At 36.4% G+C, this 26,747-nt stretch overlaps 1 protein-coding gene across 1 annotated transcript in view; it reads left to right on the top strand.

Annotated features, from left to right (window-relative positions):
• The first annotated feature begins 208 nt into the window (after nt 1-208).
• Nucleotides 209-26,747, top strand: part of Sycp1 (synaptonemal complex protein 1) — a 90,501-nt gene continuing 63,962 nt past the window's right edge. Inside the window, exons 1-11 of the mRNA XM_038311747.1 lie at nt 209-316; nt 2,005-2,089; nt 2,238-2,281; nt 2,598-2,654; nt 4,003-4,167; nt 6,018-6,085; nt 7,720-7,793; nt 8,569-8,627; nt 16,130-16,199; nt 16,765-16,838; nt 20,251-20,359. Coding sequence (XP_038167675.1) covers nt 209-316; nt 2,005-2,089; nt 2,238-2,281; nt 2,598-2,654; nt 4,003-4,167; nt 6,018-6,085; nt 7,720-7,793; nt 8,569-8,627; nt 16,130-16,199; nt 16,765-16,838; nt 20,251-20,359 — 913 coding nt within the window. The remainder of the gene's footprint in view (nt 317-2,004; nt 2,090-2,237; nt 2,282-2,597; nt 2,655-4,002; nt 4,168-6,017; nt 6,086-7,719; nt 7,794-8,568; nt 8,628-16,129; nt 16,200-16,764; nt 16,839-20,250; nt 20,360-26,747) is intronic.

Here is a 26,747-nt window from a genome sequence, read left to right as displayed (position 1 = left end):
GGTGTCCTGGCTGGGCCTGAGGCCGCGTGACGGCCTGGGTGGGTACATGGGGGGACCCGGTGGGCTTCTACTGTCGGGCACGGGGCGACACGGAGGCGCGGGGAAGGGGGCTCCCACCGAGGGACCTAGCTCACAGGCGGCGGCCTTACTCACGACGCCTCGTGACCTCTTCCCCGCCCCCGCCCCCCGCCGACGCCTAGTAGACGCCATGGAGAAGCAGAAGCCTTTCACGTTATTCGTCCCGCCGTTGCTGAGCAGCAGTCAGGTGTCCGCAGTGAAACCGCAGACGGTGACAGGAGACTCCGCCTACTTCAAGGTCAGTGAGCTAAGGCGCCCTAGACGGCAGGGGGTGGGGGAGGGAGGTGGGGGTGGGAGGAGGGGCAGGGCGGCCAAGCCTCAAGATAGAGTTGCAGTCCTCGAACCCACGTGGCCGGGAGATCCAGATCCTGCTAGTCGGTTTCGGTCGTCCCCACCCGCAGGAATCCCGCGCACCGTAAAGAAAAGCTAATAAAGAAAGCGTGCTTCCCACTTTGTGTGTTGTCTTAATAGCGGACGTCCCCAAGGATTGGGACTAGCTTTACCTCCCCGGGATGACGGGCCTGAGCGCACGTCGACCAGACTCAGCCAAAGAATCCCTGCTGGGCTGCAGAGACTGTTCGACTGGGCGCCAAGAGCAAGCCCAGTTCCCAGCGTGACCAACCCTAAGGGGACTTGATGTCACCTCTGCAGGCATTAAAGCACACGCGCACACATGCATACACACATGCACACTTAAAATCGAAGAGAGTTGCTGCCGTACAACTTTGCATGAATAGTATTTGCTTATTTAAATTATCTTTGTGGCTAAATGGTTTGAAACTATTTTTTAATGTTTAATTAACATTAATTGTAGGTAATGGTTTCATTATGACATTTTTGTGTATGTATAATTTCAACACTGCTTGTAGTTGAAAGGATTTATACTCAGAGTGGCTTTAAGCAGATACAGATGCATATATCTAATGGATTTGTTTATTAGCGCTGTTGAATATCAGAGGGTTATTGAACCGTGTATTTAAGAACCTCCTATTAACCTCATTTATCCCACTCCCACTAATCCCCTTCTAGTCCCCTTCTACTCTGTTTCTTTTGTGTGTCCGTGTCCCAGTGTGTTTTGTCAGTGTGCATATAGTACCACTGATGAAAATGGCCCTCAGGATTTGAGTCAATTTATAAGGAAAAATTACAAGAAAATTAGGAATTTTACCAAGGAAAATTAAGACTATTTGGACAAATGACTATATGTGGGTAGTGATTGAGCTTCCTGATAGATAGGATAAGGAGAAATTCATTTATTAATAAAATTCTAATTGAAAAGCAGTACTTCAGATTTCTCAGGTGAAACAGCTTTTTATATTATTTAAATTTCTCAAGTGGAATATGGAAGTGAGGATGATGCAGCTAATATTTTAATTTTACATGCTGCAGAAAATTTCCACTCTAGTCCAGACACATTATTAAAACTGGATTCAGTGAAGATAAATCTCAATTTGATTGAAGAGAGATTAAAGAAAACTATATACTGTTAAAATTCCAAATGTTAATGCAAAATATCTACAAAGCTTTTATTATGTAATTTATTGCTTAGGTACGTCTTACTAGGAGAAATACAGAATTAAAATTTTGCTTTGTTTGCATAGCAGAAACATTTGATATTTTTAAAACACTGTATACATCAAGGGGTTTATAATTACAGTGGCTTTTTTTTTTTTTCAAGACAGGGTTTCTCTGTGTAACAGTACTGGTTGTCCTGGAACTAGCTCTTGTAGACCAGGCTGGCCTTGAACTTACAGAGATCCGTCTGCCTCTGCCTCCTGTGTGCTGGGATTAAAGGTGTGCGCCACCACCACCCTGTTTACAGTGGCTTCTTTAAGTAGATATGGATACTATATATTTGTGTATTATGCTGCTAGGTATCAAAGTGGTATTGAACAAAATACTTAAGGAACCTCTTTGTATTTCTAGACTGTCAACAAATGTACAGAAAGTGATTTTGGTATTTCATTTGCAATGTCCAGTCTCTCAAAAAATCGGGAAGACATCAATACAGGTAGGTTTAGACAAACAATATATAAAATTTCATAAAAACATAGTTACATACATACATAACTATTACATTGATATTCTTGACATTCAACTAGGTAAAATAATATAAAACATGTTCTTGTATTTAAACCAGTTTTACTTATTTTTTGCAGATCCTGCGTTACAAAAGCTTAGCATTTTGCCAATACTTGAACAGGTTAGTGAAAGTGTGTACATACAATCTGTTAGATTATTTGAAGAAGAAAAAAATTGGTATTTGTGGCATTAGTAGTCTTGTGTTTTTAATTTTTATTACATTTATTTATGTGTATATATGCTCATATGTATTTGTGTGTGCGTATGCATATAATATGTGTGTGGGTCAGAAAACAACTTGCAGACCTAGGGCTCAAATCAGGTTATCATTGGTCAGTACCATTACTCATAGATCCAACTTACTGGCCATGTGGTCTTGTGTGTTTAACTGTCATTAGCTCTAAAAATATAATCTTAAGTAAACATTAATCTTTTAGGTTGCTAATTCTGGCAGTTGCCACTATCAGGAAGGACCAAATGACTCTGATTTTGAGGTCAGATATTTCCTTCTTATTATTGGAATTTCATTTATCATTTGAATATACCCTTTAAGTATTAATATTTGGTTAATATTTTAAACTATATTCTTTGAAATCTTTCTTTTGGTGGTTCTGGGTACTAAATCAGCCTCATACATTTTAGGCAACTGCACTGCATCCCCATTCCAGATATTTTTTTCTTCTTAAAGTATGAAATTGTTATCTGGATGCTTTGTTGTATTAAGAAATTTATTTGTAGGATATAGCATAGTTTTTATATTATTTATAAAATCATTCTTATAGCATATCTTCTAAATTTATAGAAATTAAATGGCCTGATAAGTGTCTATTGCTAAGCTTCATAGTGTCATAGAATAATAAAATGGAATTCAGTTTATATTTTGATAACAGGTTATCAATAAGCAAATATCAGTTTATTTTTTTAAATGAAGCTTGAGGATAACTTCATGTTAGAGCTATGTTATTTGCTTAGCATGTGAGATGCCCTGAGTTAGATCCCCAGCTCCTAAATGAAAAACAAACCCAAATCCTCTGGCATTTATAATATGATGTGGATAAAAAAGGCAAGAAATCTAAATAAAGCTTTAGGCTCACTGAAAATTACATATCAAATAATTCTTTCTATTTTTGTAATATTTTAAACATCACACTCTTTATTTTTAACTTATGTGCACATTTGTCTCTGTGAAGATGTCAGATGCTCTGGAACTGAGATTTTAGACAATTGTGAGCTTCCATGTGAGTGCTGGGAATTGAACCCAGGTCCTCTGGAAGAACAGCCAGTGCTCTTAACTTCTAATCCATCTCTCCAGCTCCTAAACACCACACTCTTAATTCTTAAATTATTTCTCTAATCAAAATGCCTTAAGACAGTTAACATTTATATGTTTCTTTTGGAGTGATATATTTTAGCTTTTATCCAATCAAATTCTTTTATTGATTAAATTGTTTTTAACTTTAGCATTTTTTTAAAATTTATTTATTATGTATACAATATTCTGTCTGTGTGTATGCCTGCCCACACCAGAAGAGGGCACCAGATCTCATAGATGGTTGTGAGCCACCATGTGGTTGCTGGGAATTGAACTCAGGACCTCTGGAAGAGCAGCCAATGCTCTTAACCTCTGAACCCTCTCTCCAGCCCAACTTTAGCATTTTTTAATTTTAATCAGTAATTTTGTGAAGTATCATATGCTGTCCTGATAGTATGAAAGAACTAATCCTGTTAGATTATAAAGTTGAGTACACGGTTTGTTGCGATTAATATATATGAATTTGTGGTAGGTAATTGTAGTTGATTATATTAAAATCTTAATTAATTTTTGTAAATTCACTTAAGTAGAATTCAGAGCCAATGAGCAGACTGTATTCAAAGCTGTATAAAGAGGCTGAAAAGATCAAAAAGTGGAAAGTAAGCATAGACTCTGAACTGAAGCAGAAAGAAAATAAATTGCAAGAAAACAGAAAGATAATTGAAGCCCAGCGAAAAGCCATTCAGGAACTACAGGTATAATAAAGTTTTGAATTGTAAATATTGTAAATAAATATTATTTAAATCAAAAGAAGAAGATAAAAATATGGCACAAGTAAATATTAGCACAATATTGTTGGAAATAGAATATTAATTCAAAGCAAACTGGGTTAATTTTATGTGGCAGATTTTTTTTGTTTTTTGTTTTTTGTTTTTTTTGGTTTTTTTTCGCGACAGGGTTTCCCTGTAGTTTCTAGAGCCTGTCCTGGAACTAGCTCTTGTAGACCAGGCTGGCCTCGACCTCAGAGATCCGCCTGCCTCTGCCTCCTGAGTGCTGGGATTAAAGGCGTGCGCCACCACCACCTGGCGAGGCAGATTATTTTTGAGAACAAGACTTTGAAACTTCATTAATAAAAGTTGTGGTTCAGCTTTAGGAATGAATATGGGACAAATTCCACAAAATATAATGAAGATGATTAAGGGAATAATTATTTTAGATAATTACCAGTTTAATGACATTAATACAAAGAGTTTAAAAATCTTAAGTACTATTATTGATGTTAATTTGATGTGATATATATCAGAATGTATTTACACACAAAACTTTGAAACTTTTTGGTTTTGATATGCCATAGAATGAGAAAAAAGGTCAAGGTAGAAGCAGATAATATCAAAGTTATTAGAGATAATATTGTGCTAAATATTATTGAATGCTTTTACTGGTCATTCAGCAAATTTTAAGGTGATGAGAGTGAAAGGTTCCTTCCTCCCCTTCTTACACTTATTAGGGTGTGAATATGTGTCTGTGTGTAGGTCCGAGGGCAACTTGTGGGAGTTAGTCTTCCTCCTGTATCATGTAGGTTCTGAGGATTGAACTCAGATTGCCAGGTATGGTGGCATGTGTCCTAACTGGTTAAACCAACATCTTGTATTCCCCTTTTATTTTTTTTAACTTTTACCTTTTATTTTATATGCATTGACATCAGACCCCCTGGACCTGGAGTTAAAGATAGTTATGAGCTGCCATGTGTGTGTTGGGAATTGAACCCAGGTCCTCTAGAAGAGCAGTCAACACTTAACCGCTGGGCCAACTCGCCAACCCCCCTTCCTTTTTCCTTGACATAGCATTTAGTTTTGTTTAGCTCAGACTGGCTTCAGATCCACTGTATACATTGAAGCTGGCCCTGAACTCCTGATCCTTATACTTCTATTGTAGTTGGTCATTTTTTATTCTTTGATTCTTTACACAGAGACACTTAACTATTTTTTTTTATGAATGCCTAGCTTTAGCTTGACTTGTTTCTTTCCAGCTTTTCTTAAATTACTCCGTCTATCTTTTGCCTCTGGACTTCTATCTTTCGCTATTTCTGTGTAACTTCCTTTACTTCTTACTCCATGACTTTGCTGTATAGCTGGGTGGCTGGTCCCTGGAGTCCTCCCTCTTGTCCTCCTCCTTCCTGATCCCTCTTTTTGTCTGTTTTCTCTGCCCGCCAGCCCAGCCTATCCTTTCTCCTGCCTTGCTATTGGCCATTCAGCTCTTTATTAGACCAATTAGGTTTTTTAGACAGGCATAGTAACACAGCTTCACAGAGCGAAACAAATGCAACATAAAAGAATGCAGCAATCTTTGCATCATTAAACAAATGTGCCACAGCATAAACAAATTAACACATCCCAACTAATATTCCATAACATTCCACCTTTTAAAGAAACTCATATTTTTATGGAAAATTCATAAGATGTAATAAAGATTTCCTTTTATGTGGAAAGAAAAGAACCTTATAGAACTTACATAGAGTGATAGTAAAGAAAACCTGATTAATGATTACACTAAATGATTTTTTTTAAAGGGAAATGTAATTAACTTTTTCTATTTTGTAAATTAGTTTGAAAACGAAAAAGTAAGCTTGAAATTAGAAGAAGAAATTCAAGAAAATAAAGATTTAATAAAGGAGTAAGTATTAATTTAATGATTTTACTTCCAAATTTATTATTAAAATAGTTTTTATTTGTTGAGTACTTTCTTTGTGTATGTAGCATAACAATAATTTCTGCCTGAGTTTGTGGGGAGCCAAGAAAGCCCCAAGTGGTTGTGGAACAAATAGATAAAATCCTGAGTGAATGTATATTGTTTGACATGTGCACAACCTCAGACCCTTGGGAGTGGCAAAGCCTTCCCAGGGTGAAGTTTTCCTCTGGTCTGAAAGAGAACATTGACTGTGTGCAAGTAAGAGTGTCTGTGAATGATTGATCAGTGTTAAAACACTAGTAACTATAGCTTCTTCCTCCTGGATGATCAAAACCTGAGACTGCTCCTTCTCAGAGTCCTCCTAGCTAGCTCCTCTTGCGTTATACGCAATAAACTCGTGGAGGTTCTCAATTGTTGCATAGTTGGTATCGCTCCATCAGAGTGAGCACAGTCTACCTGATGGTAGCTTTTCTGTTTATGTGTCTGTGTCCTTACAGGACCTCAGGTTTCCAGGACTAAAACATGAGGTCATGGCATGAGTACTGTGGAAAAAGGAAATATACCCATTCTACCTTTTTTAGATTTAGCAAGCTTGCTAATGATGAATAACTTCTCATTCTGTCAAATGTCAGGTGTCAGGAGGAATCATTTCCTGGAATCAAAAAAAGTTCCTAAAATTTGTTATCTAAAACTACATTTGCATATTGTTCATCTTCCTGTGTCACTGTTGCCTTAGGTGCAACACTTGTAAAATAGAGTAAGTCCAATTTGGAACTGCTTTTCCTTGTCAAATGTCTTTTTTTTTGTCAGTATAATAATTCATTTGTACCAAAAAACTCTATGTTGGAAAATTAATTCAAATTGTTTTTTATATTAGTAAATTAATACAAATAGAGATCTTATTAACACAGTGGATAGCTGCTGAGAAAATTACTTTTGTTTGTGAAAAAAGTTAGAGGAATTACCTCTATCAAATTAGACTGTGGGAAAGTCTGTGGTACATTTTCCTGATTGATTATTGATGTGGGAGGGCCTTGCCACTATGGGCAGTGCCCTTCTGGGCAGATGCTTGGGCCTGTATAAAAAAAGCAGGCTGAGCAAGTCATGAGGAGCAAGCCAATAATCAGTATTGCTTCATTGTTCCTGCCTTTGCTCTTGCTTGGCTTCTTGATCAGATTTCCCTCAGTGATTGTATGATAAGAACATGTAAGTCAAACCTTTTTCCAAATTGCTTTTAGTCAGTGTAGTACTGCAATAGAATTCAGAATACGCATCAATAACAGTTTAGGAATAATTAATAAATGAAAAGTTTAACCCTGTCTTATTATTTCTCCTAGACAAATCTGGAATCTTTTCTCTGAGAGGGTATTAATAGTAATAGTAACTTGCTAGAGACTGGGTAGCAGTTGTCACTTAGAGTGAAGAAGTTATTAAATGATTTTGGCAATAGTAGTCTCTATTTTTTTTATTGATATAAATGCTACTATGATATACAGTATATACAAAATACATTGTTTTAAAAATTTCTCTAAAATTGTAACTATATGTCTGTAATGTTCATGTATTATTTTGCTTTGAGATCAGATTATAGTTAGGAAAACCCTTTTTCCTCCCCCCAGGAATAATGCTACAAGACATTTGTGTAATCTGCTTAAGGAAACCTGTGCTAGATCTGCAGAAAAGACAAATAAATGTAGGTATCTTTCTTATTTTAAGGGATGTATCAATTTATTACTCATTTAATGGTGGAAACAGGAGGAGAAATTGCCTTTTAAGTTTTTCAAATTAATTTGTATCATTGAATTATGTTTTTCAGATGTTCTTTATTTAAGTAGTAGCTAATTTTTCTGTTTTTGAAAGGTAATATCAATAAGTATATATATTTGCAGGTAATATTCATTTCAAGTGTGATTTTAAGACTAACCTTTTATGTCTGGAACTACCATGGTATTGAATCAAGAATTAGACACAAATCTATGTCCATAATAGGAAATAATAATAATGCTGTGGGGTAGGCTAGTATAGTGATACAATTTATGATTCTATTTAAGGCCAGTAGTAGAGTGTACACAGGACATTGGTACCATAAGAATATAGAAGAATTAAAAAATTCCATGTAGTAGTGGAACTTTTGTAACACTGTAGTGTACAATAATTTGTAGCAATGCTGCTGTGAACAAGAATTTTAAATGTTTTTTTTTTTTTTTTTTTTTTTTTGTCTTTCGAGACAGGGTTTCTCTGCAGCTTTTTTTAGAGCCTGGCCTGGAACTAGCTCTTGTAGACCAGGCTGGCCTCGAACTCACAGAGATCCGCCTGCCTCTGCCTCCCGAGTGCTGGGATTAAAGGCGTGCGCCACCAACGCCCGGCGAATTTTAAATGTTTTAATGTTTTTCTAAGGTATTATAAGTATTGTCTTGTTGATGTTACGTTTTAAAATTTAATTTTGAAGTTTTTAATGATAATTACAGATGAATATGAACGGGAAGAAACAAGACAAGTTTATGTGGATCTAAATAATAACATTGAGGTAAGTGTTAATAAAAATATGATTATTTTAAGTAGAAGAATTTCTGAGCAGAGTGATAGCTACAGAGGTCTTTTTAGTAATATTTCATTTGTATTTTAATAGATAAAACTTGCCTAAGGTTCAGAGAGTAAAACAGCCGCCCTGTTCAGCCTTACAGGCCAGGCAGAGGTGACACACACTAGTTTGCCATAGTATGCACATTTTTTGTCATACTTAATATAAAATTTCTAGTACAGTGGGTTTTGTGTATATCCTAAGTGCCTAAAATAGTTCCAGGTACATAATAGGCACTCAGTAAATATTTAGTGGACGAGTGAATGAATAAAATAATTTGATTTCTGTAAAGCAAAATTTATTGAATATTGAGTAAATGTATATTGTCAGGTGATGTAAATATAATTTTGAATTCTTTTTTTTTTTTTTTTTTTTGGTTTTTCGAGACAGGGCTTCTTTGTAGCTTTGGAGCCTGTCCTGGAACTAGCTCTTGTAGACCAGGTTGGCCTTGAACTCACATAGATCCTCCTGTCTCTGCCTCCCGAGTGCTGGGATTAAAGGTGTGCACCCCGCCTGGCCAGTTTTGAATTCTTATGAGGCTGCCTCACGTTAGTGGGGAAGAAAGACACTTAAATGTATAGGCAGGTCTTTAGTGATAGTTTTGATTCTCTTATTTGTTTTTGTAAGCCCCTTAAAACCTTATGGATTATTGTATGTTAAAATGTGTTAAGATAATAAAGTGGTAATTTCACTTTGCTGATGTTCATTGTTATGTGACATTAGGAATTCTATAATATTTTTACATGCATACACATATAATTATAGAGAAAATGTTAAATACATATAAGTTGTATTATTAAGCCCACCAGGTAAGACTAAGACCACCACCACAATTTTAAGCTAAATTTGAAGCAAGCTTTAATTACATATTGGGCAGGTTGATGGAATGCCAGGTTCAATTCAGGGTTCCCAGGAACTGGTGACTAGTTATGTTTTGCAGAGGCTTAAAAAGGTGAACCTATAAGGCCACTGTACTTCTCACCAGGTCCAATTAGGGACAAGCACACATCCTGATGTGTGCCTGTATACTTCTTGCTTATATCCAATTAGGGGCAAGCATACATCCTGACATATTTCCTGCCCATGTGCCTCCTCCTACCTACAGGTGATCAAGCAGTCCAGGGCAGATGAGTTAAACAAAAGCAGGTAGCTTGTTATCTCCCATAAACAATAGCCTCCAGCATTTCAGGAAGTATCTGTCCTTGGGCAAGGGTTGGAGGCCCTTGGCTCTCAGATTACACCCTCCTGAGTCAAATCCTTGATTCTGCATGGGCACCTTTTTATATTGGGATTAAATAACTGTCAGCATAATGATACCCAGACAGAAATTATAATTTAGTTAGATATTAGTGATGTAAGAGCCAACAGGAATTAGAAACAGGGTCGAAGGCTCTGAAATGGCTGACATCAGAGTCACTATCTAGGAAGAGCCTGGAAATGAGAATGGTCGCCAGTGATTTATTTCATTTCAGGTCCTCCTGTTATATAATATTTCAGTCAGATTTCCCGTAATTAATCCCAAATTAGTTTGTGTAGAAACAACAATTTTCTGTTAAAGTATATAATGACTGCTCTGTTTTACATAGTGCAGGTCAAGTGTCCTATAATATTGTAGAAATACTCCAATGAATGAATCTATCTGTTGATAGATTTGGGCCCATTTTTCTAGTATGCCAATTGGCACTTCTATAGGTAGCTATTTTGTCCCCTATGCCAGGGAGTTTCCTTTAGACTTAGTATTTTAACCTGCTGGGGACAAGGGGAAACATATTCTCTTCTGTAACTGCTTCTGATTGAAGCTAGGATATTGTTGTCAGGGCTCAGGAAGGCTGAAATCCTAGTCAGAAACTGGGAGTGGGATCAGGAAATGGGGTGTTTATCAGAAGATTCTGGTTAACTGCCCAGCTGAAGAGACGGAACAGTCACATTGACTGAACTGGTTCACATTAGCTTTCAGCAAATTCAGAACTCAGCAGTTAGCAGCCTGCAGTTGATTCCTGGATGGTGTCTGTCAGCTAAGTGAAAATCTGCTGAGATAGATATAGATTAGGGACAGAAGTTAAAATTTAGGAACTTAAAGAAAAATCTTACATTTGGAACTTTCAGGCCCATGGTCTTAGTTATTTGGGGAGGAGAGGAGTCCTAAGATCAGGAAAGAGATCCCATTCTCAGGAATAGGCAGATGGGGAAACTTAGGCTGTACTTATCTGGAATCCATTTGACCTGTGAGAGGTGGATTCAAGTCTTACAACTCCCTTGATTCTCTGAAGCTTACATACATGAACTTTTTAGTTTACCAAAAGGTAAAAGTTTTAGATATATTAGCATTAATATGTACTGGAATCCACATTGTAGAAAAAGTAGCTAACAGGTATCTATATAACAGCTGGAGTAGACTCATGCCTTGCGTCCTAGCAAAGCTATAGCTTTGGGTTAAAAAGTATGAACATTTTTTCCCACTATCCAGAGAGCCTGATACATAGATTGGACAGAAATGTTTTTGGCTTGATAAGAAGCACTCTTAGGTCTATATTTATGAAACAAAGAAATTTAGAATCTTGAGTTTCTGACTGATAATAGTAATTAGCGTTCTACCATTTTATCAGATCAGTGTTAAAACTTTAAACTTTTGAAATCTTAGTATAAAAATAGTATAGAAGGGGAAAAGAAATCTGAAACATTTCTTTTTTTCACATACTTTAACTCACTTTCGTATAACTTTACAACTTATATTTACATATCTTAAATCATTTTCTTAGACCTTCAGAACATGTTTCCATATCCTTAGAATACTTTCTTAGACCCTCAGAATTTGCATAGACTTTAACCTTTTTCTTTCCACCTAATCATTTACCAGAGGGTAGTTATTACTGAGAATAGTCATTGCAAAGCAAGTTCTTTTATTTATTTTTTATTTTTACATCCTGACCACAGTTTCCCCTCCCTTCTCTTAGTCTCTCCCCTTTACTCCTCCTCCTCTGTTTCTCTTCATAAAAGGGCAGGCCTCATGGGGTGGTAGTGGCACACGCTGCCTTTAATTCCAGCACTCAGGAGGCAGAGACAGGCGAATCTCTGTGAGTTCTGGGCCAGCCTGGTGTACAAGAGCTAGTTCCAGGACATGCTCCAAAGCTATAGAGAAACCTGGTCTTGGAAAAAAAAAGTGTGGGGGGGAGGCCTCCCATGGATATCAGCCAGCTAGGGTATATCAAGTTGAGGTGAGACTAGGCACCTCCTCTCCTTTTAAGGCTGGAGGAAGCAACCTGGTGGGAGGAAAGGGTCCCAAAAGTAGGCAACAGAGTCAGACAACCCCTTCCCCTACTGTTAGATACAAGAAGAAGTTACAGGAGAAGACCAAGTTACACAACTGTAACATATATGCTGAGGGCCTTGGTTCTCTCAGAGAGGCATCACCCAGCAACTGACAGAAACATATGCAGAGAACCACAGCCAAACATTACACAGAGCTCCGGGAATCCTGTGAAAGAATGGGGAATAAGGATTGCAAGGACACTACAAGAAAACCCACAGAACCAACTAGCTCATAGGGGCTTAGAGATGGACTGACAACCAGAAAGCCTGCAGTGGGACTGACCATTAACTTGCATGTCTTAATTGTCTTTAACAGCTTACAAATAAGTTAATAGCTTTTATAAGATTAGAATTTTATAGCCTTATTCCTGTTAAGTTTAGCCTTAAAAAGTAAGTTTCTGAATTGAAGCTTTTTTTTTTAATATCAAGATAAGATTTTAACTCATAAATACAGCTTACAGAAAGACTGGGAACTTTCCTGATCCTTTTATAAGTACACCATTACAGAATATAACAGTTTTTTATATTACTCAGTTTATTAAAATAGTTAAGACATAATAAAGTTAGCAATGACAAGGAAGCTAGACATACATACATTCTTAAGTCTGAATGGACCTTAGGTAAGGAGAGAAACATTCTTTATGCCAATGGTTTGCAACCTTCCTAATGCTGTGACCCTTTGACACAGTTCACTATGTTGTGGTGACCCCACCTCTACCATAAAATCACTCTTGCTGCTATTTCACAGCTACAATTTTGCCATTGTTTATCAATTGCAATGTAAACATTAGACATGCAGTTAGTCTAGACTACCCCAATGGAAGGTTCTTTCGACCCTCAAGTGTCATAGCCTGTAAGTTGAGTATAAATTTAAATTTAAAAGCTGCTTCTTAAAAGTATCGTTTTTTAAATTTAATTTTTCTGTAAAACTCCAAAATTTCTTTTTAAAAAAGTTTAAAATTTCTCAAATGTGTGTGTGTTCCTACAATACCAAAAAATAAAGTACCTTTTTTATCTCAAGAGGGAAGATATACAAGAGGGAAGAGCACAACCACAATCTGCACAGGGTAAAATCAAGCTCCAACAGTACAAATAATTCAATGCTAAACAAATATCTGGGATTAATTTACAATCTTTTGGGCTTTCCCAAGGAGCTTGGGTCATCTCTATGGCCCCACTTTTGTCAGCATACATAGCCTACCTTCTTGTCCCAGCTGACTCCATTTCATTGTGACTGGTGTTTCTATTAAATGGTACTGGCATCTCCAAAACTGATAGGGTCCCCAATTGCGGTTGGACTTTCTTTAGGATCTCCAGCCCTGCTACATACTGGCAAGCCTCGGATGTTCTCCAAGATCCCTTTATGTCTTTAAAACAAATACTACCTGGGTGATTATTGTGTTACAAAGTTTGGTTGCCAGTGCAAGATATGTTCTTGTATATGAATGCATGGAGGTACAGCTTTAATACCTTATTAAACAAACATTGTTTTAAAGTCCTGTCTGTCATCAACCTTGTTTTCAGGATGGGACAGGAATTGCATGTCCTAATCCTAACCCAAATCCTAATCCAAAGTATCGAGGAGACTTTTTGCTATCTCCTTGGTTGGGTTATACCATATGGGTTACCTTTAATCAAGATGGCATTGAAGTCACATGCCATCTGCCCTCTCCAACCCTAGCAAAGGTGGTTGCTTATAGATGGTAGCAGGCCATGTGTTCCTTATCTCCCAAAATGGAATCATGACTTATTGTTCCTTTAAGATTACCTATGTATAGATTTTTAACTGTCAACCCCATGTTATGAGTTTTAAGTTAAATCTGTATTACAGATATTATAGATTTTCAATCATACCCAATAAACTTAGAAATCTTGAGATACAGAAAGATCATATAATGGTTTTAGGCAATTAAATGAAACCAGTAATCCTTTTAGCTGCTCTTTTTGCTCTTTTCTCCCTATCACAGCTCTTGACCTAGACATAGAGACTTTAAAAGCATGCCTCTGTCCGAGAAAGGGAGAGCTATAATCCAATTCCAGAGCCAGATTCTCAATAAGATAGAACAGCATAAAACATTATTAATATTATGCATATCTAGAAGACATTTGAATCCCTAATAGATACAAAGGCCAGAAAGCTTAGAGATAAATTATGTGCCTGGGTGGATAGCAGCAAGAAAAACAGCAGAGTAAGCTCACATATTCAAAGAAAACAAGTCAGAATGTGGTGGCCACAACACATTCATAATTCTGAGTTCCATGTTTACAACAAAACTTACGTATACACCAGAAAATACATACCCATCCACATACAAAACTTTCTAACCAACCAGAATCATGCAGGTGAGTAACATTATTTGCATTGACCAGAAGAATATTGGGGTTCCAAATCCGGATCCCACAGACCAGACCAGACTGACTCACCAGGAGTCTTTTCATAGATGCTGCATTCTAAGCACAATAGTTCATATTGATAGTCAGTTAACTGAATGCAGCCTTGAAGCCTTGGAATGTCTCAAGGCACTTGCCTCCTGAAGCTGATAAAAAGGTGAACCCGTAAGGCCACTGTATTTCCTACCAGGTCCAATCAGGGTAAGCACACATGTAGATATACTTCCTGCCTGTGTACCTCCTGCCTACATCAAATCAGGGGCAAGCATATATCCTGACATTTTCCTGCCCATGTTCTCCCTCCTGTCAGTGTTCTTTGTCACTCAGTTCGATTTAGGAGAGTCACTCCAGCATGTTTAAAGGCTTAGCAGCACCACCACCAGCAGCAGCAACAACAACAGAGGAGTCAGCCTCTGATGGAGTGACTGCCTCATGGCTTCACTAAAGCCTCTTTATTGTTACACAAGAGACACCTTTAGCAAGTCAGTTTCTGCATAGTAAAACTTATGAGATCATTACTCTAGACAGAAATTTCTGTCCTGCCCGATTCCGCAGCCATTCAGTCCCAAGGAAATACACAGTGGCTTATTTTATAAACTGTTTGGCCTGTTAGCTCAGGTTTATTATTAACTAGCTTTTAAAACTTAAATTAACCCATAATTCTTGTCTATGGTTAGCCATGTGGCTCAGTGCCTTTTCTCAGTGGGGCATTCTTACCTTGCTTTCTCTGTCTGGCTGGTGACTAGCCTCTCTGCCTTTCTTCTTCCCAGACTTCTCTTAGTTGTGTTGTCCCACTTATACTTCCTGTCTGACTATTGGCCAATCAGTGTTTTATTAAACTAATATGAGTGGCAAATCTTTACAGTGTATAAGAGCATTGTCTGTAGCACATTACCTAAGCAATTCTCAGCCATACTAAACTTCCTGGTTTTCCAGGTATGTCTTTTTTTTTTTCCTTTTTTTTTTCTTTCTTTTTTTTGTTTTTTTGAGACAGGGTTTCTCTGTGGCTTTGGAGCCTGTCCTGGAACTAGCTCTTGTAGATCAGGCTGGCCTCAAACTCACAGAGTTCGCCTGTCTCTGCCTCCCAAGTGCTGGGATTAAAGGCGTGTACCACCACTACCCGGCCAGGTATCAACTCATATAAAAATCATTATTTACAAAAGATTACTCAAAGCCCAGGTGCCATCACTCTGGAATTCAAGCCAGATATAATGGATCTGTTGAATCTTTCACTATACCTGCCTGCATGTGATCAACAAGCATATCTGGTGCAGATGAGTCAAACTTGTTTAGGGGAGCAAAAACATGGCTAATTATGTCTCATAAATAACATTTCAGAAAGTATCTGTCTTTGGGTAAGGGGCTTACAGGTTGGAGGCATTTTTATTCTATGGATCTCTCAGGCATGGTTATTAAACCTTAAAATAGTATGTATATGTGTGTAGGTATGCCTACCACAGGATGCATGTAGAGGTTGGAGTTGGTTTTTTCTTACTACCACATGAATTCTAAGGATCAAACTCTGGCTGAAAGGTTTGTTAGCAGATACCTTTGTTAGCTAAGGTATCAATCACACTGGCTTCATTATCGACATAAATCTTTTTAGTAAATTATTATATTACAGTGTTTGCAGTTTCCAAAGTTGAATTTGTATCCAGTGATTATAGGGTAAAATTTATTAATATTTTCAAAGTTTTAAAAAAGTATTTAAAAAGTCTCTTATTTAAAAGTTAAATTTTGTATTCTAGAAAATGATACTGGCTTTTGAGGAACTTCGTGTGCAAGCTGAGAATGCCAGACTGGAAATGCATTTTAAGTGTAGGATTCCTATTTAACTTTTCATGTTGCTTTTCTGCTATTTATGTTTTATTATATTTTGTTAGTATCTGTATCCCTTTAATTTGATGCCCTCAACTAGTTTATATTTCTTGTTATCTTTGCTTTTGTAACCCTCCCTCAAAATCTTGTTGATTGTGGCAGGAAATATATATATGTTAACATTTCTTTGGTTTTAAAACCATCTTTTCTATGAAATATTTATTATGGTCTATATTTAGTATTTTAGAGTCATAATTTTGCCTTACGTATTTTTGGTAAATTATTATATATACATATTTATTTTACATAAGTATAAAGAATACAATTTTTATGTAAGTGCTTTTATAAGAACTATAGGACTTTAAGCTATAACTTTGAAGCTGTATACAGTCATTATTTTACTAAATAGAATTGGCAGAAGAAAATACCAGTTTTAATACACTAGAAACTTTTGAGGTTTAGTGCAATTTTGAGATGAACAAGGTAAGGTAATCTTTAAATTTTGTTGGCAATGGAAAAGTTATGCAATTCTGTTAAGACAGGTTTATTTATTCTATTTTTAAAGTAAAGGAAGATCATGAAAAAATCCAACACCTTGAAGAAGAATATAAGAAGGAAGTAAACAACAAGGAAAATGAGGTTTTACAAAATAGCCAACTACTTGTATTCTTTTAAAAAAATCAGTTCATAATTTTTGATCCGTACATAATGTTTATACTCATTTGTGACATACAGTATGATGTTTTGGTTTATGTCCATATTGAGTAGTGATAATATTAGGTTAATTAGCATACTTATCATTTAAATGGTATAAGTACATTTAAATTGTAACTACTCTGAGATTAATGCTATATTTTAATATTAACTTTATAAAAACCTACAATATTAAAAACATTGTTGACATATAAGATTTGTATGATATAATTTTAATATATTCAAATATTTAGCCTTTTGCTTAAATCAATTTTCATGATTTAATTATGCATTTATTGGAAGGTCAGCCTTCAGTAATTTTGAATTAATGAATCTAAATTGTTTGTCAGTTTACATTGCTGCAAAAATATGAGAAATTTTTTTAGCCAAAAATCCTAATGATCATTGCATTTTGCAATTTTTTTGAAATGTACTCCCTATAACACCAGTGAAAGGAAACTAAAACATTCTGTTGCTTCTTTCTATTAATATCACATAGTAGAAGACTTGAAATGGTAAGTCTGTATTCTCTAATATTTGCAAGAATGTCAGTTTTAGGTTTGTATTGTTGTTTTTCATGCCCTGTGCTTTCTAAATAGAAAGTGATATATTATAAGGGATTCTGGCTGGGCATAGTGGTGCCCTACTTTAATCCTGGTACTTAGGAAGCAAAAGCAGGCAGATTTGTGAATTCAAGGCCAGCCTGATCTACTCAGTGAGTTCTAGTACAGCCAGGACTTCTTAGAGAGATCTTGTCTTTAAAAGGGAGAAGGGATCCTCTTTTATTTCCTCCCGTATTCTCTGGCTTTACAAAGATATCTTATAATCACAGTTAAGGAGGGTATATAGTTAGACAATAATAAAAAAAATTAGAAGTACAGAAAGGATGCACAGAGATTTATACTGTGATTAAAAGATATTTCAGTTTGTAAGCTATGCTTATGTTGTGTGAAAGTTTTTAAACAGTCTTTTTGTATTTTAGTTTCATTTTAAACCAGAATTCCAGAAGAGAGAATTTTTTTCTCTCTTCTTTTTTTTTTTTTGTTTTTTTCCTTTTATTTTTCCTTTTTTTTTTTTTTGGTTTTTTGAGACAGGGTTTCTCTGCAGCGTTTTTAGAGCCTGTCCTGGAACTAGCTCTTGTAGACCAGGCTGGCCTCGAACTCACAGAGATCCGTCTGCCTCTGCCTCCCGAGTGCTGGGATTAAAGGCGTGCGCCACCACTGCCCGGCTGTTTTTTTTCCTTTTTATTAAAAATTTCCACTTCCTCCTCTCCTCCCATTTCCCTCTCCCTCCCCCCACTCCCCTTCGCTCTCCCTCTCCAGTCCAAGAGCAGTCAGGTTTCCTGCCCAGTGGGAAGTCCAAGGTCCTCCCCCTCCATCTAGGAAGGTGAGCTTCCAAACAGACTAGGCTCCCACAAAGCCAGTACATGCAGTAGAATCAAAACCCAGTGTCATTGTCCTTAGCTTCTCAGTCAGCCCTCATTGTCAGCCACGTTCAGAGAGTCCGGTTTGATCATATGCTATATCAGACTCAGTCCAGCTGGCCTTGGTGAGCTCCCATTAGATCAGCCCCACCGTCTCAGTGGGTGGGCTCACCCTTCGTGGTCCTGACTTCCTTGCTCATGTTCTCCCTCCTTCTGCTCCTCATTTGGACCTTGGGAGCTCAGTCCAGTGCTCCAATGTGGGGCTCTGTCTCTATCTCCATCCATCGCCAGATGAAGGTTCTATGATGATATGCAAGATATTCATCAGTATGGCTATAGGATGAGAACTCTTCTTAAAAATTAAAATTATGCTTATTTCACAAAATATCAAAATAGAATAAGATGTGAAAAGCATCATTTTGGAATTCTTGGTGCCATATTTGAGCCGTTAGATTGTTGGTCCATCTTGCTAAGTCATTGGCCTGCTAGTATTTTTTCCTATGTAAATATCATTGTAAGAAATTTTCAGACATTCTAAATTTTAAATTTAAAATTGTACATATCTTCCTGGGGATAGAAATGTGACAGATGACATTATGGAGCAGAGTTTGACAGGGTAGGGAAGGTCAGCTGAATGGACTATTTTTATGCTGATTTTTCCAATCTATCTTTTGTACCCTTTCCTTACTTACAATATCCATTTTAGAGATGATCTTTTTGTTTTGAGGTACTGGGACTTGAACTCAGGGTCTTGGGTATGCTAGTTAAGTGGTCTGCTACTTGGCTCTACCACAAACCTATCTTTTGAAGTTTGTATGCCTGTGGCATTTGCAAAGCAGGGTTAGTTATCTGATGGCATTGGCCATTTTCCATTCCATCCAACTGCTTTCCTTCTTTTTATATTGTGCTTTGGTTTATAGTTGTCTTGTGGCTTTGTATAGGTAATTTATCTTTGTTATTTCTCTGGCTAAATTTTATGTGATTTAGAGATAAAAGTAGGGAGGTGGTTTTTTAAAAAATTATTTATTTCTGCTAAATTGTATCTTTAACTTCTGCTGTTTCTTTACATCAATTGTAGCCATCTGAATACTTTTGGGTATCTAAAGATTTCTCAATAGTTTTCTTCCTAAATCTCCATATTTGTCTGATTGTTTTTTTCTTTCTTCCTTTCTTTTGAGACAGGGTTTTTCTATGTACTGCTAGCTGTTCTGGAGCTTGCTGTGTAGATTGGGCTGGCTTTGAACTTACAGAGATCCTTCTTCTGTCTCCCAAATGCTGGGATTAAATGTGTGTGTTACTATTCCTGTCTTGCCTGATTAATTTCTATATATAAAAACTCATTTTAAAGCCTGACTGATTTAGATGTTCCTTTCTTTGCCGGGCTTGGTAGCACATGCCTTTAGTCCCAGCATGTGTGAGGCAGAGAGAAGTAGATCTCTATGAGTTAGAGGCTATAGAGTTTCAGTACTTTAAAGGCCATGTAGTGATAACTCTTGTCTCAAAGACAAAACAAAAAAACCTTAATATCAATACTGATAGGAGATAGATTCTTTTCTAATTTTGAAAACATTTTTGTTCTGCTACTGATAATGCCCAGGTGTAGTTGTTTCTGTACTGAGTTTTTTAAAGGTGAGGTCTCTCATTTCTATGTACTTAATATTTACAATTTCTGGTATTCAGTAATATTTATTGAGTGAATGAATTGTATTTCATTATATAACTTTCTCTAAAAGTTTGAAATGAGTAGTTTAATATTGATTATTTTATACAAGTTTACTCATTCATTCAATAAATATTTATTTTTAGGCATGTATTAAATGACATGTATAGCTATAATGGCATATAAAATGACATAAAATAATTATGTGATAATAAATGCTAAGGTGATAATTTTAACTTTTTACATCTGCAATGTTTTTTAAAAAATTATTTTAGGTATCACTACTGTTGATCCAGAGTACTGAGAAAGAAAATAAAATGAAAGAGTTAACATTTCTGCTAGAAGAATCCAGAGACAAAGTTAATCAGTTAGAGGAAAAAACAAGTAAGAATTTATATAAAAATATAGAAGTGTGTTTTGTATTTCTTTTGTTCTAAATTTTTGGGTTTTTCACAAAATTTTTAATGGTATTTTTCTAGTGCTGTAATCTTCAGCTTGGTTTGGAACATTTGAAGGAGGGCATAATTGAATCACTTGGGGATCCCCAGCTAATACATCTTATATTCTTTTTCATCCTGTACTTTTGATTGTTTCTTCTACTCAGAAACTGTGCCTCCCATTTTAAATTTGTTGGTTAAATTCTTCTATATCCATCTTTGCTTTTAATAAAGATCTTTATTGCAATTCATTGGAAAGAGTGGATCCTCTGATTGAGACAGATTCTGAGATAGGATCTTTGACTTAAACTGGAGCTGATTTCACTGGATAGAATTGCCAGCAAACCCTAGGGATTCTCCTAGTTCTGCCTCCCCAACACTAAGGTTACAGGCATATGCCATCTCACCCAGCTTTGATATGTGTGTTCCGGGGGATCAAGCTCAAATTTTCATGTTTGCACAGCAAATACTTTCCTGATTGAGTCATCTTCCCAAGTCCCTGTCATGACTCAATGAGAATGACGCCCATAGGTCCTATGTTTGAATACTTGTTTCCCATTTGGTGGAACTGTTTGGGAAGGATTGGGGTGTATGGCCTTGTTGGAGGAGGTGTGCCACTTGGGGTAGACTTTGAGGTTTCAAAAGCCTGTGGCATTCCCAGTTTGCTCTTTGTGTCTCTGTGCCTTGTGCTTGTGGATCAAGTAATGGGAACCAAGTATTCAAATATATAATTTATAGTGGTCATTCTCATTTAAGCCACCACAGTGAGCTAGGAAGATAAAGTACTGACCCAGTCAGTAAAGTACTCATAACTATTGCTCAGCCTGATGCCATGCTTCCCTTCATGTTGGTAATGGACAACAGTTCTCTGCCACTGTAGGCCCCAAATTAAATACTTTCTTTTATAAGTTGCCTTAGCCATGGTGTTCTATCATGACAATTGAAAAGTAAGACATTTGGTTTTTTTAAAGAAGTAAGTTTTCAGGGCTGGAGAGATGACTCAGTGGTTAAGAGCAGTTTTTGCTTTTCCAGAAGACAAGGATTCATTTTCCAGCACAAAAATCTTTGATTTTTGGATGTTATATTATGATATTTTAAGATACCGAGACAGTTTTATTGTTTCTGGAATTTATAAATTAACACCCTATATTATTTACTTCTTAAAGATTCTTAGCAGTAATGTTTTTAGATATTAAGCTGCTTCATTATGTTTACTATAGGAAAGATCTTTCTGTGTAGCCAAGTTTGACTATTGCTTTGCTATGTCAGCTTAGGCTGGGCCTTGAACTTGTGATCTTGCTCCCTTAGTTCTGTGTGAACTGAGGTGTTTTATAGGCATAGACCACTGTCTTGAGCCTTATTTGCATTGGTCTGGTTTCCTTTTCTTAATAAAAAGAATGTTTAGCAAAAAACCCCAACACAAAACAAAACAAAAAACTTTGGTCATCTAAAAATTCTACCTCTACCATACTCATTTATATTAAAAATAGGTTTGCTTTAATATTCCTCATTTTGCTTAATATCTTTTGATCTACCTTGTAATTCACTTTTTATTTTAAGTTACTGAATGGTAGGTTTCATTTTAGTGTTTAAATATCTTTATTTCATTATACTTTGTTCTTATTCATTTTGCATATTCATTGCCCTTCTTTATCTTTCCTTCCCCTCTCTTGCTTATTTCTTTTCTCTGTATCAAATAGTTTTTTGCTTTCATGTAATAAAAATCCCATTACATTTCTTCTTTTCCTCCAAGGTCTTTTGTTCTCTCTGAATGACCCATATTTCTCTTTCTCTTTATCTCTCTCACACAAATATATACTTATCTAGATTCTATATATGATACAAAACTTATGAATTTGTCTTTCTGAGTCTGACTCTTAAGTTGTTGGTTATTTTTTACTCTTTGATTTTTGGGGGCCCACTATCCAGCTCCCAGATAAATATGTGGAGACTTATTCTTTCATATGAATGCCCTGCCTTAGCTTGGCTTGTTGCCTTGGTTTGTGTTTTTTTTTTCCTTTTTCTACTTCTGCATATATTTTCTTTCCTTCTTAATCCATGTCTTGCTATGCTGCTGGGTGGCTGACCCTTTGCTTCATCCTCTCCTTCTCCTTTCTCGCTCCTTTTTGTTTCTGCTATCCTCTATTCTCTCGGCCTGCCAGCTCCGTCTCTCCTGCCTAGCTATGGGTAGTTCAGCTCTTTATTAGAACAGTCAGGTGTTTCAGACAGGCAAAGTAACATGCTTTACAGAGTTAAATAAATGCAACATAAAAGAATGCAACATGTCTTTGCATCATTAAACAAATATTCCATAGCATAAATGAATGTAACACATCTTCAATTAATATTTCACAATAGACTTATTTCACTTAACATGGATTAAGTGAAGGATTTCCAGTTTCATTTTCCTGAGAATATTATTTTATTTTTCTTTATGGCTGAAAAACATTTTATTGTGCTCATGTACTATATCTTTCTTAAAAAATGGATTTGCCTATTGAACATCTAGGCTAGTTCTATTTCTTAGCAATTATGAATTATGTATGTGTCTTAGAGTCCCTTGAGTATACCTAGTTGTGTATACAAAGTTGTGTCGCTGGATCATACAGTAGTTCTGTTTTTAACATGTAAGGAACCTCCATAGTGGTAGCATTAGTTTACTTTTCTACCAGCAGTGTATGAATTGTTTCTTTCCCCACATCTTCACCACCATTTTTTGGCATCTGCTTTCCTCTTTCCCTTCCTCCCTTCCTTCCTTCTCTCCAGTTTCCCTCCCCTCATTTTGAGAAGGTCTTGTATATTGCATTCTGGCTTAAACTTGCTGTGTAGTGAAAATTGACCTTCAACTCCTAATCCTACTACTTCCATCTCCCAAGTGCGTGGATTACAGGCTTGTACCACCAGGTCTGGCATATTTTTCTGTTTTTTTGTATATGATATAAAATGAATAATTTTTAATACTATGTTAATTATTTTAGCAAGCAAAGTAGCAGTTTTCTTTATGGCAAAACCTTTTAGGCTTTGGTTGATCTCTTCTATCTCTCTTCTCTTTTTCCTGCCCTATTATCAACTATACTCTTCCACCTGAGTTTTCCCCTTTTCATTTTTATATCATATATGTTCTTTAACCATTCCTATGTGCTTTTCTTTAAGGCCTCTTTTACTCCATGTCTTGGGACTCTTTGTAGTTTCTTGACATCTGTTTTCTTGCTGATAGTCACTCTCTTGTGTTTTGTTTCTCTATTATGATATCCCTCCATTTTAGTTACCAAATTATTGTACAAAAGTTTACTTCTTTTATAGTTTTGGGGTTTTATATTTTTGTCCTCATTTTCATATTGGAATTTTACTTTGTCAGGATCTACAAATGCTCTCAGGTTAAAAATAGACTTTATGATTAACTCACTTCTTTAGATTCCCATTTTTTCTTCATTTTTGCCTTGGTAAATTCTTATTACTTTTATCAGGAGTTGAATAGACAATATAACTGAGTTGAATAGACAATATCACAGGCTGGCCTTAAGTTCTATATCTTCTTTTGAAGCTCACAAAATCTGGGATTACAGGTATATAACATGCCTGACTTCTTTTATTATTAGGTCATGTAACTTCATTTTAGAATTTAAGAAAGATTAATGTATTTTATTTTATGCATGTAAGTATTTTGCTGGTATATATATCTGTGTACCATATGTACCTGGTACTCATGGAGGTCAGAAGAGGGCATTGGATCACCTGGAACTGGAGTTATGGATGGTTGTGAGCCACTAGGTGAATGCTGGGAATTGTACTCAGGTCCCCTGGATGAACAACATCCAGTGGATGCTTAACTGTTGAGCCATCTCTCTAGCCCCTCATTTGTAGAAGTTTTAAAATAAAAAGAAAGGATGTACTTACCTATCTATCTACCTACCTATCTACCTAATTTTGTTTTGTGATACAGTCTTGCCATGTAGCCATGGATGTCTTGGAACTTACTATATAGAACAGACTGGCTTTGACTTTGTGGCAGTCTTGTCTTTGCTTCTGGAGATTAGAGGTGTTTGTTACCACATCTGACTTAATTTGAAGTATATTTTTTTATTTATTTTTTTCGAGACAAATTATCTTTGTAGTATTTGGTGCCTGTCCTGGAACTAGCTCTTGTAGACCAGGCTGGCCTCAAACTCACGGAGATCCTCCTGCCTCTCCCTTCTGAGTGCTGGGATTAAAGGTGTGCACCACCACCGCCTGGCTTGAAGTATATTTTTTTATAAAAAATTTATTTGCATCTTCTGAGAGTTTCAGAGAATTTAAGAGTAGTTTTGGCTTAGAATAGAATAGTATACATTTAGTTTTGATGCATGCCTAAAGGCAGACTTATGATTATGACAATTTGGAATATCATAGTATCTATTTTTAAATAATCTGGTAAAGAAGTTTTATCTATAATGATTTTAATGCTATAGTCATTAGTCATCATACTCTTATTCTTCAGTTCTTTTTTCCTTCACAGTTCTTGGAGAAATTGTAGTTTGGAGTTACTAGTTCTAAGTTAACTTTTGTTAACTTAGATTTTTAAACATACCTGATTTCTTAACATTTTTTCTTTATAATAACATAGAACAGCATAAAATAACTTTCTCTGTCATCACATCATATTCAGTAGAGTCCAGAGGCAAATTCTGAGTCCAGGCAGTTAGTTGTTATCAAGACACACAGAACATGTAAACTCAGACACCCAAGACCAGTCAGAAACAAGCATGGCACCACTGCCTCCACCACATACAGGAAATGCCTTTTGTTCTAATGGTTTCTTACATGCTACTTTATACTGTAAACTCATATTTCAGGGTTTTTAAGCTGGTCATCTGACATGGTTTCCCCTGGAAAAGTTCTGTTCGCCTTTTGTTTAAAACTTTCATCTATTTTGTGTGTATGGATGAAAATGTGTGTGGCCACATGCTTGTTTCTGACTGATCTTGGGTGTCTGAGTTTACATGTTCTGTTATTTTATGCTGTTCTATATATTGGGACATGCTTCATAACTGGATCTATTTGTCCCACAAGGACTGTGAACACTTAAAAGTCTGCCTTATTCTTTTGCTTAGACTAACTGTACACAATTAGCTCACTTTCAGTCAGGCAAATTCAATCTAGGCTAAAGGCTTTTTGTTAATAGATCATAAGTTTAAAACTTTACAGCTGTGCACAAGGTCCGGGCTGCAGATGTCCAACCAAGGTTGGACACAAAGCACCCTAAGAAAAATATGCCAATACTTTGCTTGCCAAATCTGTTAACCAAAGACTCATGTCTCAAAGCTTATCTCAAATGTTACTCCATTCTCTCATCATGGTCTCACTCCTGTAACCTTGGATCCTTGTGTTGCCATGGCAATGGCTCAGCTCTTAATTGCTACCCTAGGAATGTGCTTTTGACCAATGAGAGGTAACTCTTCTAAAATTTTTATTGCTTCAAGGTTTCTGTAATGAGCAGAGTTTTTAGAATAGAGGAGAAGAAGCTAGAAGGAGAAGCCAGGAGGAATTAGATATAGGACAGGAGAATGGACAGGAGAATTATAATTAAGACAGAACAATAAGAAACTGATTTAAAAAAGCACAGAGTGAGAGATTCTTTGGCTCTTAGATATCCCAAGTTCTTCTCTGGCTGCTGTTTCCTTCTGAACCTTGAGAGGACTTTAGGGCTGGACCCCTAAAGGACCTTGTCAACTGTATCTTGTGTTATAATAAGAAAAAAATCCTTTCCTTCAAAACCTTGAAGACTTCAAACTATATCTGAGCTTGGATTTTTGCATGCTCCCTATTAGTTGTGATATTTATGAACTCATAAAGCTTTAGTATCTTCCACAAAAGACAAAATGCTTTTCATTTTCAAACCTTTTTTTTTTGAGAAGGATCATGGGATAACTGAGTTACTCAGTTTTTTTTAAATATTTATTTATTTATTTATTATGTATACAATATTCTGTCTGTGTATATGCCTGCAAGCCAGAAGAGGGCACCATACCCCATTACAGATGGTTGTGAGCCACCATGTGGTTGCTGGGAATTGAACTCAGGACCTTTGGAAGAACAGGCAATGCTCTTAACCTCTGAGCCATCTCTCCAGCCCCTACTCAGTTTTTTTTTCTCATTTTTTTATTCAAGATTTCCATCTCATCCCCTTCTCCTCCCCCCTCCCTCCCCTCCCCTCCACCCACACCCCCACTCCACCCCTCTCCAAAGACAAAGAGCCATCAGGGTTCCCTTCACCATGTTCAGTCCAAGGTCCTCCCAGCTCCCCCTAAGTCCAGGAAGGTGAGCAACCAAACTGACAAGGCTCACAGTGAGCCCGT

Source organism: Arvicola amphibius, chromosome 14, assembly GCF_903992535.2.
Source record: "Arvicola amphibius chromosome 14, mArvAmp1.2, whole genome shotgun sequence".
NCBI lineage: Eukaryota > Metazoa > Chordata > Mammalia > Rodentia > Cricetidae > Arvicola > Arvicola amphibius.
The sequence above is the reverse complement of the archived record's forward strand: the minus strand, read 5'-3'. Positions and strand labels throughout refer to the sequence as shown.